Source organism: Scyliorhinus canicula, chromosome 20, assembly GCF_902713615.1.
Source record: "Scyliorhinus canicula chromosome 20, sScyCan1.1, whole genome shotgun sequence".
NCBI classification, from domain to species: domain Eukaryota; kingdom Metazoa; phylum Chordata; class Chondrichthyes; order Carcharhiniformes; family Scyliorhinidae; genus Scyliorhinus; species Scyliorhinus canicula.
This window is the reverse complement of record NC_052165.1, coordinates 56,983,594-57,001,306: the sequence shown is the minus strand read 5'-3', so window position 1 is coordinate 57,001,306 and position 17,713 is coordinate 56,983,594. Positions and strand designations below refer to the sequence as shown.

Sequence of the window (17,713 nt, the reverse complement as noted above, 5' to 3'; positions counted from 1 at the left end):
ACTGGTTTGTAGCCACTCAACTTCTCTACTGTAGGGGCGCCTACTTCTTGTGCTGTCCTCGCTCTTGTTAAACTATCTCCCCATCTAGACCTCTTGTCCCTATCTGGACTACTACTGCTACTCAAACAGTCCCTCCTGTGAATGGACTTCCCTTCGCAATTGATCTTTTCCTCGGCTGTGATCACCACTGGACCCACTGTCTGAACTTGCATTATGCTGCATGCCTTCCCACATTTTTACTCCCATCTGCCGATCCATAGATCTGATATTGTGCCCCATGTCTTGTACATTCAGCCAGTTTTTGTATTTCCCTGTGGCCTATCCTGCCCTTCCTGGAATGGTGGTTTGACATATGCCTCGTTCCAAATTTCAGTGGTTAATCTAGGTAACAAATTAACCTATCCTGATCTTCACTATCATTTAGTGTACTCTCAGTTAGCCCGTTATAGAACATAGAACATAGAACAGTACAGCACAGAACAGGCCCTTCGGCCCTCGATGTTGTGCCGAGCAATGATCACCCTACTCAAACCCACGTATCCACCCTATACCCGTAACCCAACAACTCCCCCCCTTAACCTTACTATTAGGACACTTCTGCCACAACCTTTGTGTAGTTGGGCAGTATACATGTGTATGCTGTGCATGGTGAATCTTCAGTTTCCATTACTTCTTCAGGTTCCGTCAATGTGTAATCAGTGACAGTGAGCCATGTGGAATGTACTCTCTGTTTTGTTACCATGTTGCAAGATTGTCGATTTGCCACCAGCACCTATAACATTTCCTGGGCCTCTCCATTCTTTCTGCCTTCTCTTTTATAATACGGGGCTTGAAATTCATTTCTGATGGCCTGATTAAATACCTCAAAGCTCCCTGATTTTCTTTCTGAAACCTCCGCCTCAATAAATGCTCCCCACAGCCCCCCCACCCTCTGCATGCATGACATTCATATGCAAAAATTGAACTAATGGTAGCCCCCTCCAAAGCTTGGGATAGTCGCATATTGTTGAAGATACCTTCGGTGGTCAGCTAAGATTTTTTGAAACATTTGTCAATCACGGCGTGATTTCTCTCACATATCTCATTTACGGACTTTCTGCTGCTGTGTACATTGCTACAATATTAAAATTTTCACACATACTCCTGAATTCATCGTCAAATTCTACTCCATTCTCCATTAAGAATGTAGTAGGTGCTTTCCTATCACGTAGCACAGTGGTTAGCACAGTTGCTTCACAGCTCCAGGGTCCCAGGATCGATTGTCGGATTGGGTCACTGTCTGCGCGGAGTATGTACGTTCTCCCAGCGTCTGCTCCAGTTTCCTCCCACGGTCCAAAGATGTGGAGGTTAGGTGGATAGTCCATGATAAATTGCCCTTAGTGTCCAAAAAGGTTAGGCGGGGTTACGGGGATAGAGTGGAGGAGTGAGCTTAAGTGGGGTGCGGTGCAGACTCGATGGGCCAAATGGCCTCCTTCAGCACTGTAAATTCTATCCATCTTTCCATTATTTTATTCATAATTACTTTTTTGCCTTTGCTAAAATTTTCAGTTGGCAGTCTAAATCTAGTTGCTATGCCTACAAAATCCAAGAAAATTTTTTTTTTCTTTATCTCATCCTTGAGATCCATTGCTACAGTTTCATTAAAGTCTCTCACCAGTGGAACACTCGGTGGTCATAATGGCATTCTCCTGAACATTTTACAAATATCTTATTTTCCATTAATATCCTCAACAAGTTCTTCATTCAGTATCCCTGCATCCTTCTCACAAAATCTTCAAACTACAGCCAGATAGATGTGCAAATTGTCAGTGAAGTTTGGTGATAATTTGCTTCTCTTCCTTTAAATCCCTATCCCCAGCTGTAATTGATACTTCTGCCAAAGATGATAGGCCTTAAAGCAATACAATAATGTCTCGACTGTGAAAATTGTCTTTGGTTGATCTGTGGATTTATACCGCTTTATATCATGCTTCGGATCAAATTTCCTTTAGGTGTCTTACGTAAAAGGTACTTCACTCCATACCACATCAGTACTGATAAAAATGATTCACCGCTGCTGTTTTACACGGAATTACTATTCTTTTTAACGATTTCAACATGTTGAAATAAGTAAAATGGTCATATTCTTTGACTACTTTGGTTTTCCTTACATTAAGAATCCATCCATTCTAGCCAGTTCTTTACACATACTGTGGATGTACACCCACTATCTATAGCTACACAACTGAACAAATCTGCGACTAGAATATTGAATACCAGACTGAAGCCTCTGATGAACAATACGATTCCTTCTGATGGGTCAGTATCACCCTCCGCGCCTTTTGTACCTTTCCATGTTAAATGTTTCCTCAAAAACCCCATTTTTCATTCCACATTTACTTAGCCGTGCATTTGAAGCACCTGTTAACCAACTTCATTACTCCTGGCGTTCATCCTCTTTCCATAATTGCCCAACTCCCATTGCCTGTTATAATCCCAGAAAGATGTGTATCCTTATATTTTTGTCATTCTTCCTTCGCACAGATGTTTGTGCTCTATATTTAAATGGTCTCAAAATGTTGCTAGTATTGTATCCTCCAGCTTTAATGTCACTGAAGAGCCTATTTGTGCCATAAAAGCAGCTGGAAATTAATTCTTTCCCAATTTTTTTGAAGGCTTCGATCATTTGTTCCAAAGGGTCTCTCTCTCTTTGAATCGAACTCGGAGTAAAACCACGAGTGTATCCATGTTTGATATCCTACCACAGTCCAATAATTTAAAGGTGATTTAGAAATTCATAAGCGGAATTGTTGCAATCTCACATATAGTCGGTTAAACTTCATGATATATTCTTCTATGGAAAATACATCCACTTTTTCAATTATTATATTTATCAAAGTCGAACCAAGACTCATAGGGATTCAATAAGGCATCTTCCACATCAATTTATCGACAAATTTCAAGAGAATGTTCAAACCTTCTTCATTGTCCAATTCCAGATCTAGGTTAGAAAACACTGTACAACTGGTTTTTCCCCTGGCATGAAATGATGGTGCTAGAGCCATCCCCTGCTTTCTTTCTGGTAGATATGTAACCCGTGACCATACATCGACTTAATTTTTCCATTGATCATAAAGTTTCCGTTTCACAAAACAATGGTGGAAATCATACCCTGTCACCCTATTCCTAGTTTCATTCATCTTTCTTCAAATCTCCAATTTCAAACTTCTCTCAAAGAAAATTAACTCCAATATCAGCCTTCTGGTCTGGAATTAAATTATAAGTCTCCAACCTTCATTCTCTGGCAATCATCCTCTTCTACCAAATATCATTGGAATTCGCAAGCCTGGTTGTAAAGACACTAAACTAGGTTGCTTTAGTGGAAGCTATTTATTGCTCGTCACAGGGCTCACTTCTCCGCTTAGGGCTTACTTCTCCGTGTACAGTCCATACACCCAATGCTGGCTCTCCCTTGTTTATATAAACATCGGAATATAATTAACGAATAAATACCCAAGACCTGTTCACTTTATTACCTTAAACTGCTAGGTATTTAATGTGCATCATCCGAACCCATTAGAAACTAACAACACATATTGGTGAGGCTGAAATTAGGTAGGCTTTTCTCTCTGGTTAGTGATAGACTTTGAAGTGATACTATATAGAGGCCAGAGTCAATGTTGAGGACTCCCAGAGCAAATCCCTCCTGAGTGCAACAGTGGCACAGTGGTTAGCACTCACATGTCCAGGGTCCCAGGTTCAATTCCAGGCTCGGGTGACTGGAGTTTGCACTTTGTCCCCATGTCTGCGTAGCTTTCCTCTGGGTGCGCTGGTTTCCTCCCACAGTCCAAAGATGTTCAGGTTAGGTGGATTTGCCATGATAAATTGCCCCTTAGTGTCAAAAAGGTTGAGTGGGAATATGGGGATAGGGTGGAGGTGTGGTCTTAAGTAAGCTGCTCTTCCCAAGGGCCGGTGCAGACTTGATGGGCCGAATGGCCTTCTTCTGCACTGTAGGGATTCTATGATTCGAACTGTGCCACCACCTCTGGTGGGTCTCTACTGCTAGTGGAACAGGGCATGCCCAGGGATGGTAATGGTTGTGACAGGTTCTTCTTCAACCCTTTCAGTTTACACAACCACTGGTCTCCCTTTTCCTCCCACCAAACACCCCTTAACTCAACCTGGCAATCTACTGCCCCACCAACCCTCCAGTTCATACTTGCTGTACTTCCTACTCAGCTAATATACTGCTTCTTTCCAACTCACTTCAAGTTTTCTTTCCCGTCCAACTCCCTCAGATGAAAATAGTGCTCTTCTCTTCTTTCCTAGTTAATATTGACAATCTCTTTCTTCCCCACTCCAAAATTCTACTCCCAGTTGCTTTCCTTATCCATCTCCTATTCATTTTCTCACTTTCCTATCCTCTTCATTGCCATTAATTCGCAAATCATTACATCCCAGTCAGAGTCGAGCTCTTAACAGACCAAACTAGGCCCCTCTGCCTTTCAATGCTACTGCTACCACTAATGCCAATGATTCCTGATGCTGCATATACACAGGAATTGTTGCAAGAATTCCACCTACAGTATGCAGTGGTTGGAGTCACTGACATTACTTGTCAAAGTAACACGAGAAAATGTCCCAGATCAAATTCATTAGCAGTTAGAATTATACAGAAATAGCATTGAAGGGAGAGGAATCCATTTTGAGCTGATTTATGTCAGCAAATATTGACCAGGCACATGAATCACTGACAGCTGGCATATGCAAGTTGGTTTCTTACCTGCTGACAAAGTATCATTCTGTAAAGATCTTATTCCATGAAGAAACTGGAGAATCTGAATAGTTGGGACAGTCAGTCCTACAATTCTGGAAAATAAACAGATAAAATGTCAAACTAATTCATCAAAAGTTCAAGATTATTTTCCCCGCTAGCACCATAAACAATTTCAAGGCCAACAGGGCCTGATCCCAGAATTCCATCAATGATTCTATGTTATAACATAATTATGCAGGACATGGAGTACAGCAACTAGTCACAAATTAACACTTTCCCTAAGGAATAACAGTAGAGTGAACTCCTTTCAAGCCACAGGTTACAATGAAGAAGTATCCAAACTTACATTGTTTAGGTGCAAACTTTGACACCACCTGAAACAATGCATAATTGTACTGTTCCCTATGGAATGTTTACCATGGTTCCTGTAGTTAATGTCTTTTGTGAAGCAACCTGGCAAACCTAGAGTACCAGATTAATCCCCGCAGAGGACATCTCTTAACTCATGATTAAGAAATATTCTAAAAATGGGAAAGGAAAAAAAATGTTGTGAACTAGCCACTTCTCTAACTAATACGATTCTGAAACCCACCTGTAAAGTGCACATACAAATTCCAATTCATTTCCACCCATAAATTAAAGGAGGATGGGATGAGATTCTATTGCTGGCCAGTGGCCTGACTAATATTTATCCCTTAAACAATGCCCCAAAACAAATTACTTAGTCACACTTTCATCACTGTTTATGGGACATTGTTGTCTGCAAATTGGTTGCCATACTGCCTACATTATAACAAAGGTTACACTTCAAAAGTACTTTGTTGTTTTTAGTGTGCTTTGGGATGTCCTGAGATCATAAAAGACACTTCATAAATGCAAGTCTAATCATTCTTATTTCTGTTCTCAGTAATATGTGGATGTACATAGTATTAGTGAACACGTACTCAATTTACTGCCCTTATTTAACCATGGTAGGCCTGAGAAACTGCACAAGTTCAAGCCTCAGACACAACCCTCTAATGGCAAATGGTGTTACACATTTCAAACAGAGAAAACTCCATCATATGGGTAAGTTCAATCATTTCTTGTAAATTTAGTAATAAATTTTTATTAAGCTACAATCTTAAGGAATTGAAAAAAAACGGGAGAACAGGAGTAGGTCATTAAGCTCCTCTACTCTGCTCTGCCATACAATGAGATCCTGGCATAGCTCTCACCTAACTGATAAATCTACCTTTGCCTACTATCCTCTCATATCTTTGATTAACAAAAATCTATGAAAAATTAACAATTAAGCATCAACTACAATTTACATTAAGAGTTCCAAACTTTTACCATCTTTCCATATACAAGTGCTTCCCAACTTATTCCTAAAAGGCAGAATTTTAGTTTTTAGGCCATGCCTCCTAATCGTAAATTTCCCAACCAGTGGAAATAGTTTTGCTCTATTTACCCCATTGGCTCCCCTGAATATCTTGCAATCTTCAATCATGTCAACCCTTAACCTTCTCAATTCCAGAGAATACAACCCTTATTTGTGTAATCTCTCCTCATAATTTCCACATTTTGATACAAAAAGCAATTATATTTTCAAGGACAAAAATTATTCCAGTTGGTCGGCAATGTTGCCATTAATCATCAAAAATTCTAAAACACATCTCAGAAATTGTTTATCCCAAAATAAAAATCTGAAACTTCAGTCTTTCAAATTTAATCCCAACAAAATATTTCCAATGCAATGCACAGGCCAATCTCAAAATGCTACGGTTAATCACTTCACATCAGCTAGCAGCCATCCTTTAGCATTGCTAATCAGCTACTTCGCTGCTGATGCAGCCAAGAGCCCATGGTACAGCATTGCAAAACTGAGCACTCAGAGGAAACTCACAGACACGGGGAGAATGTGCAAACTCCTCACAGACAGTGACTCAAGGCTGGAATTGAACCCAGGTCCCTGGTGCTGTGAGGCAGCAACGCTAACCACTCAGTTACCAGAGACGCAGGAATTGTCACTTTCATAATCCTCGAATAATTTCCCATTAATTGTTTCTTTAACCAACCTTCTTGTACAAGATTTGTCATTTCGCAACTCTGCAGTTCTGATCTGTCTTATTCTGAACCAAACAAACTGACACCAGAATATGTGACAAGATGTGTAAACATATAAATATTAACAGTATGTATCTTAAACTTGAGGAGTGAACCAACCATATCGGGATATTTGGAAAGCAAGTTACGATAAATCATAGAATCTCTACATTGCAGAGGAGACCATTTGGCCCACCGGGTCTGCACCAACCCTCCTACCCAGGTCCGCACCCCCACGCTATCCCTGTAACTTAGTAACTCCATCTAATCTTTTGGTCACTAAGGGGCAATTCAGAATAGCCAATCTTTTGTGACTGTGGAAGGAACCCGGAGCAACCGGAGGAAACGCATGCAGGCACGGGGAGAACGTGCATACTCCACACAGAGTAACACAAAGCCGGAATTGAACCTGGGTCCCTGGTGCTGTGAGGCAGCAGCGCTAGCCACTGTGTCATCAAATTAGCTGATAAGTCACTTTTCGCACCAAATTCACAATTTACAGTTTTATTTACAGAGGTGAGTGAGAGTGACTGCCCTTGACATCAAGGCAGCATTTGACCAAGTATGGCATCAAGGAGCCCCAGCTAAACTGGAGTCTATGGAAATCAGGGGGAAAACTCTCCATTGGTTAGAGTCATACGTGGCATAAAGGAACATGTGGTTGTTGGAGGTCAATCATCTCAGCTCCAGGACATCACTGCAGGTGTTCCTCAGGGTCGTGGCCTAGGCTCAACCATCTTCAGCTGCTTCCTCAATGACCTCCCTTCCATCATAACGACAGAAGTGGGGATGTTTGCGGTTGACTGCACAATGTTCAGCACCATTGGCAACTCCTCAGACAATGAAGCAGTCTGTGTCCAAATGCAGCAAGACCTGGACAATATCCACTCTTGGGCTGACAACTGGAAAGTTACATTCCCACCACACAAGTGCCAGGCCATGACCATCTCCTACAAGAGAGGATCTAACCACCGGCCCTTGACATTCAATGCGCCCCCCCAAGCCTGTCCACCATCTACAATTAGGAGTGTAATGGAATACTCTCCACTTGCCTGGATGAGTGCAGCTCCAACAATAGCCAAGAAACATCCAGGACAAAGCAGCCGACTTGATTGCTCCCCCTTCCAAAACATTCAAACCCTCCATCACCGAATAACAGCTGCATCTGTGTGGACCATCTACAAGATGCACTGCAGTAACTCACCAAGGTTCCTTAGACAGCACTTTCCAAACTCACGACCATTACCATCTAGAAGGCAAGAATAGCAGATACCTAGGGAGCCCACCATCTGGAGGTACCCCTCCAAGTCACCCACCACCCTGAGTTGGAAATATAATCACTGTTCCTTCACTGCCACTGGGGCAACATCCTGGAACTCCCTCCCTAACAGCACAATAGATGTACCTACACCTCAAGGACTGCAGCGGTTCAAGAAGGCAACTCACCACCACCTTCTGGAGAGCAACTGGAGATGGGCAATAAATGCTGACCTAACCAGCGACGCCGTCATTCTGTAAATGAATTTTTTAAAAATTCAATAGTTTCAGTGCAAAAGCACAGAAATTATTAGATGAATGCATTTTTACACTAAGTCTGTAAAAACCCCAATGCCATGTGAGAGTCAAACATTAATGGAACAATGATAGGGAAAGGAAAACCAAGTTAATAAAATATAAGGTTAATTATGAGTCTGCTGCTGTGGGAAACAATCACGAAAGTTCTGCAGGAGTCAGCAATAAAACCAAGAAGCATCAGTAGGTGCATGTGCATTAAACAGTGCAGAAGTTTGTTTTTGCAGCCCTTTTTATTTTGAGCCAAATACTGTTTTATGTAAACTTTTTAGATAAATTAAAAACAGAAAATGGAATACTTGGAACATGCTGTCAGACCTCAAACCCGGTACAATTGATTGGAACATTTGATACTCATGTGGTTAAGTATAGCATTCTATTGTTCACACATGACCTCCAAATTCACATTCAACCAAGCTGAGGTTGAATGGCAGCAGTGGCCTGGGAACAGCTCATGTCAACGTTTTATCACAATGCAAATTATCAACATACAACTATATGGCATGAATGCCAATGGCGTTTCGCCGAAACACATCAGATATAGAAACACCAATTTATTTTAAATATAGTTGGTAATATGCTCACTTTATTAATAATAACCATGACACACTTTTTCAAAATTATGAATTTGATAGATTACTCGGGTTCAAGGCGCATTCTTTATATAATTCATACCATCAAAATCAGGCACATAAAACAAAGACATGTACTTCAAACACCATGGTGGTTTCAAAATTGTTAACTTCAAATTAATGCAATTGCCCTTGACAGCAACAAATATAACCAGTGAATTTGTTACTCCCATATGTGGCTGTCTTCAATTTAAGTGTTTCTTTTTAAAGAAATAGACGGCACGGTGGCAGAGGCTAGCACTGTAGCCTCAGAGCGCCAGGGATCCGGGTTCAATTCTAGCCTCGAGTAACTGTGTGTGGAGTCTGCACGTTCTCCCCGTCTCTGCGTGGGTTTCCTCCGGGTGCTTAGATTTCCTCCCACAGTCCAAAGATATGCAGGTTAGATGGATTGGCCATACTAAATCACCCCTTGGTATCCAGGGATGTGAAGATTATGTGGGGTTATGGTGTTGGGACCGGGGAGTATGCCTAGGCAGAGTGCTCTTTCAGAGGGTCAATGCAGACCCGTTGGGCCGAATGGCCTCCTTCTGCACTGTAGGGAACCCACGGTTCTATGGATTATAATATGCTCACCACAATAATACTGTCTCTGGGATTTACAAAACATGTTGCAGATTATGGTGGTGGAACAGTAAAAAGTTTTGCTCTCTAATCCCTTGAACACATCACCTTGTAGCTTTATGGCCATTTCTCAAAACTGCCTGTCCGAATACCTGCAGTCTGATATCTGCCCATTTTAGCAATAAGGTAGCCCTGGCCAAAGTTATGAACGTAATTTTAAGTGGGTTGCATCTCCTCTGTCCCAGTTTTGACTTTCTTGATCTCTCCAACATACATAATTCAGTTGATCACACCACATCTTTTCACTGTCACCCATTGTGACTCATTGCATTGTACTACTCTTATCTATACAAATGGAGCTAGTTCTTTTCCAAAAATGCCGTTTTAAACAATTTTCCCATCAGTGCCCGAACAATCATTCAGCGACTTCCTGCTCTTTCTTGCCTATGCTTCTCCTTAATCATGGCAGGGCAGGCCTGGGCAACACCGTAGCACAGTGGGTAGCACTATTGTTTCACAGTTCCAGGGTCCCTGGTTCAATTCCTGGCTTGGGTCACTGTCTGCAGAGTCTGCACGTTCTCACTGTGTCTGTGTGGGTTTTCTCTGGGTGCTCCGGTTTCCTCCTACAAGCCCCGAAAGACGTGCTGTTAGGTAATTTGGACATGCTGAATTCTCCCTCTGTACCCGAACAGGCGTCGGAATGCGGCGACTAGGAGATTTTCACAACAACTTCACTGCAGTGTTAATGTAAGCCTATTTGTGACAATAAAGATTATAATCATCAGCTATGGTGTCAAATTTTGTTTGTATGGCAGTGGCATTCCCTTACCTGTTACCATCTTTCTAAAATCCACAACTTTTCTGTACTGTAGACTGTCTGTTTGACTTAAAATCAACAGTGAGCCTAATGTAATTCAACTTACCATAAAGGTGATGAAACCTATCGTTTACAGCTCCCATCATGAACTCTGCTTTGAGCAGCATAGTGGTTAGCACGGTTCCTTCACAGCTCCAGGGTCCCAGGTTCGATTCCCGAGTAGTTCCGCCACTGTCTGTGCAGAATCGGCATGTTCTCCCAGTGTCTGCGCGGGTTTCCTCCGGGTGCTCCGGTTTCCTCCCACAGTCCAAAGATGTGCAGGTTAGGTGGAATGGCAATGCTAAATTGCCCTTAGTGTCCAAAAAGTGGGGTGGGGTTACTGGGATAGGGTGGAGGTAAGGGCTTGGGTAGGGTGCTCTTTCCAAGGGATGGTGCAGACTCAATGGGCCGAATGGCCTCCTTCTGCACTGTAAATTCTATGCTCCCTTGCCCAAGATTCCCTCCCAATTTTCTAACCATCATCCAGACAAACAGAAAATGAGCTGTTAGCATCATACTCATTACAAAGTTGAGTTTTAAACTTTATGTCCTAGTTATTAGCCAGGCAACTTATTTCCATATTTATATTTTGTTCTTTGTCTGCTGAAAGCCTCATCTTCATCTGTTCCCTTTGCAGATGTTCCCTTTGCCATCCTCCCATGCTCCACCCCTCATGAACCCCAACACCCCTACAGCTCAATTAGCCACAGCCTGTCCCACACTAATTCCTCTGTGCCCATCACCCCACACTTCATGTTCAAAGCTTTCCTGTTTCCAATCACATTATGTTGCATATATGTGACCCTTAACAACAAGTTTGGGGAACCAATTGTGCATGAAGGGCATCATAATTCGCTTTTTAACCAAAATGAAAATACTTGAAACAAACCATCGAAAATGTCACTCTGAATCCTAGACTATCTGTACGCAATTGCACAGGAGAGTTACTCACTTATTTTTAAGTATTTCAAATTTTCCTTCCAAAGACGTTTGCCGAATGAATGATTGCAGTCATTCCTAGGAACGACCCAGCAGACACATACAGAGATGCCATGCTTCAGCAAATTCTGGGCCAATATTTCTAAGACTATTTGCTGATAAATTTATTCAGCATTTTTTTTCATCTTTGAATCTTCTTTTAAACCTTCCTTCTTTTTCTCTGATTTTACATGATTGTGATTTTTTTTCTCTGCCATGGTCTTTTATTGAATTTGTAGTTCATGCTGATACACTACTCAGCATTACTCAGAGAAGTTTAGTTCCACTATCTTCTCCAGGGACCCTCTGAATTACCGTGGTTCAGATTTGGTTAACTGAGACTGCAGTGTTCATACAGAGCATTAAGACCAATATTCACTTCTATCGCCATCACAGGTATTATTTCACCAAACCAGCACTGACCATAATGTCATTTTATTTTTTGTTATTTAACAGCTTAATCTATAAATTAGGTGGAAAAAAGCATTTTTATGTCCTGTTGAGGTTGAAGATGTACAATGAGCAGATGCAATCTGTTTTTTTAAAACAAGTGAACTAACAAATGTACTTTAAAATAGATAGAAAACAACTATCTTCACAAAATTTGCTAACTGTACTTGATGCACAAGAATCAGTTAGTGGTCCTTCTCCCATGAAAAATCATTCAGCCATCAATATTTTGCTTCCTAATTTGGTGCTGGCAATCAAAATGGTCAGGGAAATGTGCTACTTCACTAAACAGGAAAAGTGGCTGCACTTGTTAGACAATGATTTCAGATTTTAATGGGTTTCTTAATTTTGGAATCTGTTTATCATGGTTGATCATCGGGCTTAAATCAGCTTTAATCCTAAAATCAGAAGGCTTAATTAAGGCAGGGTCAGGTTAAAAGAGTTTCAACAATGTGACTTAACTAAATGTCTGAAAAAAATGCCCTACTCCATCAACACACAACTAGTTTCCCACATTAACTACCCTGCTCCAAGTATGAATTAGACTGCCAGTCTAAACAGATTAATTTTAAAACAATGCAATCTTCAGAGTGGAAGCTTTAAATGAAAATTACATGGTTTCGATTAGAACAGATTTAGTCATACGTTAAACCGTATATAGTTTGTGTCACATCTTGAACAAGTTGGCAATTTATTTCTAAGCCTATTTTTTCCAAACTTGAGCTTGCGATTTGACTGTTTAAGCATTAAAATTGGAACATTTGAACAAATTACGCAATTAAGTTACATTTTTGGTACAAGTTTAGCACTGGTGCAAATCAGGTTTGGTTTGGCTTCAAACTAACACCAAACTGGTGTAGTATAAATTGGATGTGAGACTCTAATAAAGAGTCATTACGCTTCATCCAGACATTAGGTCGAGTCCCAACTCCAGATTCAGCCTACTTTTACAATATAACTTCATATTTAGATTTTGTGCAAATGTGCTCTTTAGAAATAAACTTATCACATAAAGTCGATCACTTTGATTGGGCAAACAACCTACTACATCAATGGTGACAGGATATAAAGAAAAAACATATTTTTCTCAAAAATCAAAGTTAATGTGTTCTTCTCAATAGTAGGTTTGATCTTTGGCTATGGAAAACCATGGCTATTGCAAATTTAAAAGACAAAAGCTAATTATAAGAGACTACACGTAACATGATGCATGATCCTAATGTGGAACGTTCCTCAAATTGGAACATAAAACTCTTTCTCCTCTTTCCCCCCCCCCCCCCCCCTCCCCCCCCCCCCCCCCCCTCCCCCCCTACCCACCACCCACTCTCGCCATGCACATGAATGACATGGGGGGATCCACAGGGAAATTTTGCTACAGGAACTTTTGCTATGGAGTTGACTGACCTATGAAGCAAAAGCGAATGCATTTCTCAATTCAAATTAATTATGATAAAACGCTAACACTAAATTATTCTACAAAATCTTCACTTTCATGCCTTGGGAAGAGGAAAAATGAAAAAAAGAGAAATTAACAGTTACATCTGTAGCACATGATGATTCTGGCGGAATACGAAGGAAATAGTCAGTATATTCTGATGCATTTTTAGCACTTTGAATAGCCTGTTTCATTCATAATATTTCTCAAAATTTGCTCAGAATCTAACCCTGCAGTAGAGCTACAAGGATGTGGCTCCAGTTTAATTTTATCACTAACATTTTTTTTTAAAAGGCAGAAAATGCTGGAAATATTCAGCAATTCTGGCAGCTTCTGTGGAGGGTAACTGAGTTAACAGGCAGAATATTATGATGATGATGATGATGATGATGCATTCAGGGTCATTTCCAGGTTCCGACCCCGCACAGGTCTGCACTGCAGATGGAGAAGTATGACCTTCCTGGAAGCCTCCTAATTGGCCACCTCCACCGTCCAATTAAGAATTAAGGATAACAGGAGGGTGCCATTTTTGGGGCAGCTGACGGCCCCACAATAAAAGGGTAAATGTTGCTCAGGCAGAAAAGGAGAGTGCAAGGGTGCATCAAAATGGAGGTACCCTCAGAAGCATGCATGAGCTGTCAAAAATCAAGGTTTAACAGAGCGGAGGGGAGAGGTCCCAGCAGAGTCCTCCCTAACCTGCTCATTAGCCTCCCAATTGATTTTTTTTTTACATTTTTCCAATTAAGGGGAAATTTAGCGTGGCCAATCCACCTACCCTGCACATCTTTGGGTTGTGCAGGTGAGACCCATGCAGACATGGGGAGAATGTGCAAACTCCACACGGACAATGATCCGGGGACAGGATCGAACCCGGGTCCTCAGTGCAGTAAGGTAGCAGTGCTAACCACTGCGCCACCCTCTTAACTGATGATTATTGACTACCAATCCCAATGTTCACCACCTGCCTCCAGTAAGATTGCAGAGGGCGGGAATGTACGATCCACCTACCTCATGACCAAATCCCCAAGTTTTCTCCGATTCCGCTGTCAAATCTGCCTCCATGGGACAGGGAAGGTTCCACTCAATCTTTCAGGTCTGTGGCCAGTTAATGGACCGGAAACATTCGAGTTTTCTTTCTCCACAGACGATGAGTATTTCATGTATTTTATGTTTTTGTTTCAGATTTTCCGTGCTTTCAAAAGCATTTTGCTTTTATATTAGTTTAAACTGTTGCTGGGAATAACCATCCATCTTTGGGATTTCCTTTCTACAGTCATGCTCTCAAATGATGGCTGCCAACTTGGCTCAGCGATCAAGTAGTGAATTGTTCCCGATTTCACACCAATCTTCTACCCTTTCATCTAAATCATGTCCTGTTAGCACGAGTGATGATTTAAATGATTAATAAAAAAACAGTTTGAAATTTTGGCTACCGTGTTCCTACACTTCTGCACCGATGTAACATCCTGCAGCCAAATATCACTAAGTTATTGTAAAGCCTCTCATGGGAGCAATATATTGTGGTTTACCTGACAATAGCTAAGAGGTCATAGGCGTTGGAATGCTACTACATGAGGCCAGTACAAAGTTAAAATAGACTGCTAAATAGCTTTCTGATTACTTAGAATAATAGATACTTATCTTTAAATACCTGACTTTGCATGGAGAACATTTATATAAAAAGTTTCAAGAGTCTAAATTAAAACGAGAGGAATATCAAGAATAGAAAGGTTATTTCTGGACCATATTAACAACTTAATCTTGAAAAGGGATAGCTGAATACAGCTTTTCCACTTGTACTTCCACAGCACAAAGATGAGCAGGTTAGATGGATTGGACATGCAAAATTGCTCAAGTGTCCAAAAGGTTAGGTGGGGTTACAGGGAAAGGGTGAGGGCATGGGCCTAGGTAGGGCACTCTATCGGCGGATCGGTGCAGACTCGATGGGCTGAATGGCCTCCTTCTGCACTATAGGAATTCTCTGATTCTTAACCTCACCCAGTAGTGCAACAACTTCTTCCAGTTGTTCCCTGGGGAGTAGGTAATTAGAGACATTGTGTTCAGCTGAGTAAGATGGTGTAGTTAATGAGAGGAGCCAGGTTTGAAGCAGTCAGGTGTTGAGTTTTTTTAGTTTTAGATTGGGATGTGAACAGACAAGAAGCTGTGCTCTCAATACAGAGAGGTTAGATCTGTCTGTGGACAGACTAGCAGTTTTTGGAGAAACAGTTCAGTTTGGATCGGTCTGTGAACAGATTAGCTTCATCTCTCCCAGCAGTTTAGTGATCAGAACAGAGGTTTCTGAACAGGCAAGACTCTGGAAGCTGTTTCTCTCAGAATAATTTATCCAAGAATTCTTTTTACAGCAAGTATTCCTGGGTTGGCTAACTGTATTTAAAAGTGGATTGTGACCCAAGATGGATTTTGCTCGAATGGAGATAAAAGATAACAGTTGGAACGAGTGTTTCATTATCATTATTTCGTGTTCAATGGGTAATTGAAAGTTTTTTTTTACGTGATGTTAAAAGATATTTTAACCCTGTTACTAATAATAAAGTTTGTTTTAATATTCCATAACCCTATGCCTGCATGGTCTCACTCCTGGAATGAAGTATCCTTTCCTCCAATCTTTCAAATTAAATGAAATATTGGGGTTTCCGAGCATGTGCAATGCCAAATATGTAGGTCATAAGACCCAACGACTGGTTCATATCAATCAGCATCTTCCTTCAGCTGTTCACAACAGTGTACTGAATATGGTCAGTGTACTGTGTACTGACCATACTCAGCTAGCCAATGCTTGCAAAAATCAGAATATAATGTCCAACATTAGATGTGATTCTGGGATTGGGCAACTCTTTGCTGAATAATCCCCAGGTGCGCAAAGAATTACACAACAACCAATTTAAGATCACCTGCCAGGCTTGCAATGTGGCTCACCTGCACTTGCTAGACGCTACATATATTCACACAGGTAACTGTCCTCTGCAGGCAAAAGGAATATGTCCAGCTATTGCGTCTTTTTTGAAGGGCGAGCACCATTAGTCCAGTACAGAATAAGCCCTGGTATGGCAGCACCCTGGGAATAGATGGCTCGCATGTTGGGGATGATGCAGACGGGAGGGCAAGAGGAACAATGGACAAGAGGAAGTGTGGAAGATATGTGTGAAGGATATTTTATCTGATTTTGAAGATTTTCCATCAAGGAATGAGTGTTTTTCATTTTTGGATAATTTACCTCAGCCTATGTCGAGTCCATGGTCTCAAGCCCCCTTTTGCTCCTCCAGGCACAGATTCTGTCACTGGACGAACAGAACAATTGAGAGAGGTGGGGAACCTGAGTGAAGGAACTGGGGCAGCAGCATGGGGGACAAATGGGAGAGGAAATGGAAGAGCAGCTCTTCACAGATTCAGTCTCTCCCATGACCTTACTTTAATTCGGTCGCCCGCATGATTCAATTTCCAAGGGCTTTTTGGCGGCTTTTGAGGGTCAATTCAGCTGACGCCCATGTGTATTTTGGACCCTGGGGTGGATCATTCTAAATCACATTCGAACTCTATACAAAGCAGTCAAAACCAGACTGTCCCAACAAGACACACCCTATCAAGCAACAGGAATGAATAAAATTAATTACATACAGCTGGAACTAATCACTATTTCCATATGGGGTTGGGACAGAAATGTGGGAATAAAGATGTTCTGTTTGGTAACATTAAAGTTCTTAGTTTGAAACAAAGCTGTGATATTTAATTACATAAAACCGTACGTAAGTGCAACAATTTCTTCCAGTATTGTTCCTTTTTTTAAACCTGGCTTTCCATACTGCCATAGATTAGACAATTTGTCTTAAGATACAGTTCATTCATTCTGTTCCCGACTATCACTCTTGGCATTTGTACATAACCAAAAATCAAATCGTAGTCATCGATAAAATTTCAAGAGTCCTTGAAAATAAATTTTCACCCCTGATCTCATTGAGAGAAATGTTGGCAGTATCAGTGCGCAAAAATGGGTGGTGGAAAAATGTTTTAAAATTATTAATGAGAGGTGAGCATCGCTGGCAAGGCCAGCATTTATTGCCCAGGGGGAAATGTGTAGAAACTCTTTACTACACCTTCAGTTTTCTTTTATTTGATATACTGTGGAAAGTGGGGTGACACTTTATATTAATTCCCCAGTCCAATTAAGTTTATTTTAAATTGTATTTTTATTCCATTTCTTTACTTTTCTACACTGTGCACTACAGTCATAATTGCTCTCAGGCCTCACAAGGAAAGTGGGTATGGGAAAGCTGTCGTCCCTGGTAAGCAATACCCCATAACAACACAGGCGAGATCAGAAGTTCTGACACAAGGCTGCAAACCTCCAATGAATGTTAAAACACACA

The 17,713-nt window shown here is 41.2% G+C and overlaps 1 protein-coding gene across 3 annotated transcripts in view; it reads right to left on the bottom strand.

The window, feature by feature from the left end:
• Positions 1–17,713, bottom strand: part of atxn10 (ataxin 10) — a 281,641-nt gene that overhangs the window by 249,766 nt on the left and 14,162 nt on the right. For all 3 annotated transcript variants that reach the window (XM_038780461.1, XM_038780462.1, XM_038780460.1), the window contains exon 3: positions 4,763–4,848. In XM_038780461.1, the coding sequence (XP_038636389.1) occupies positions 4,763–4,848 (86 nt within the window). The remainder of the gene's footprint in view (positions 1–4,762; positions 4,849–17,713) is intronic.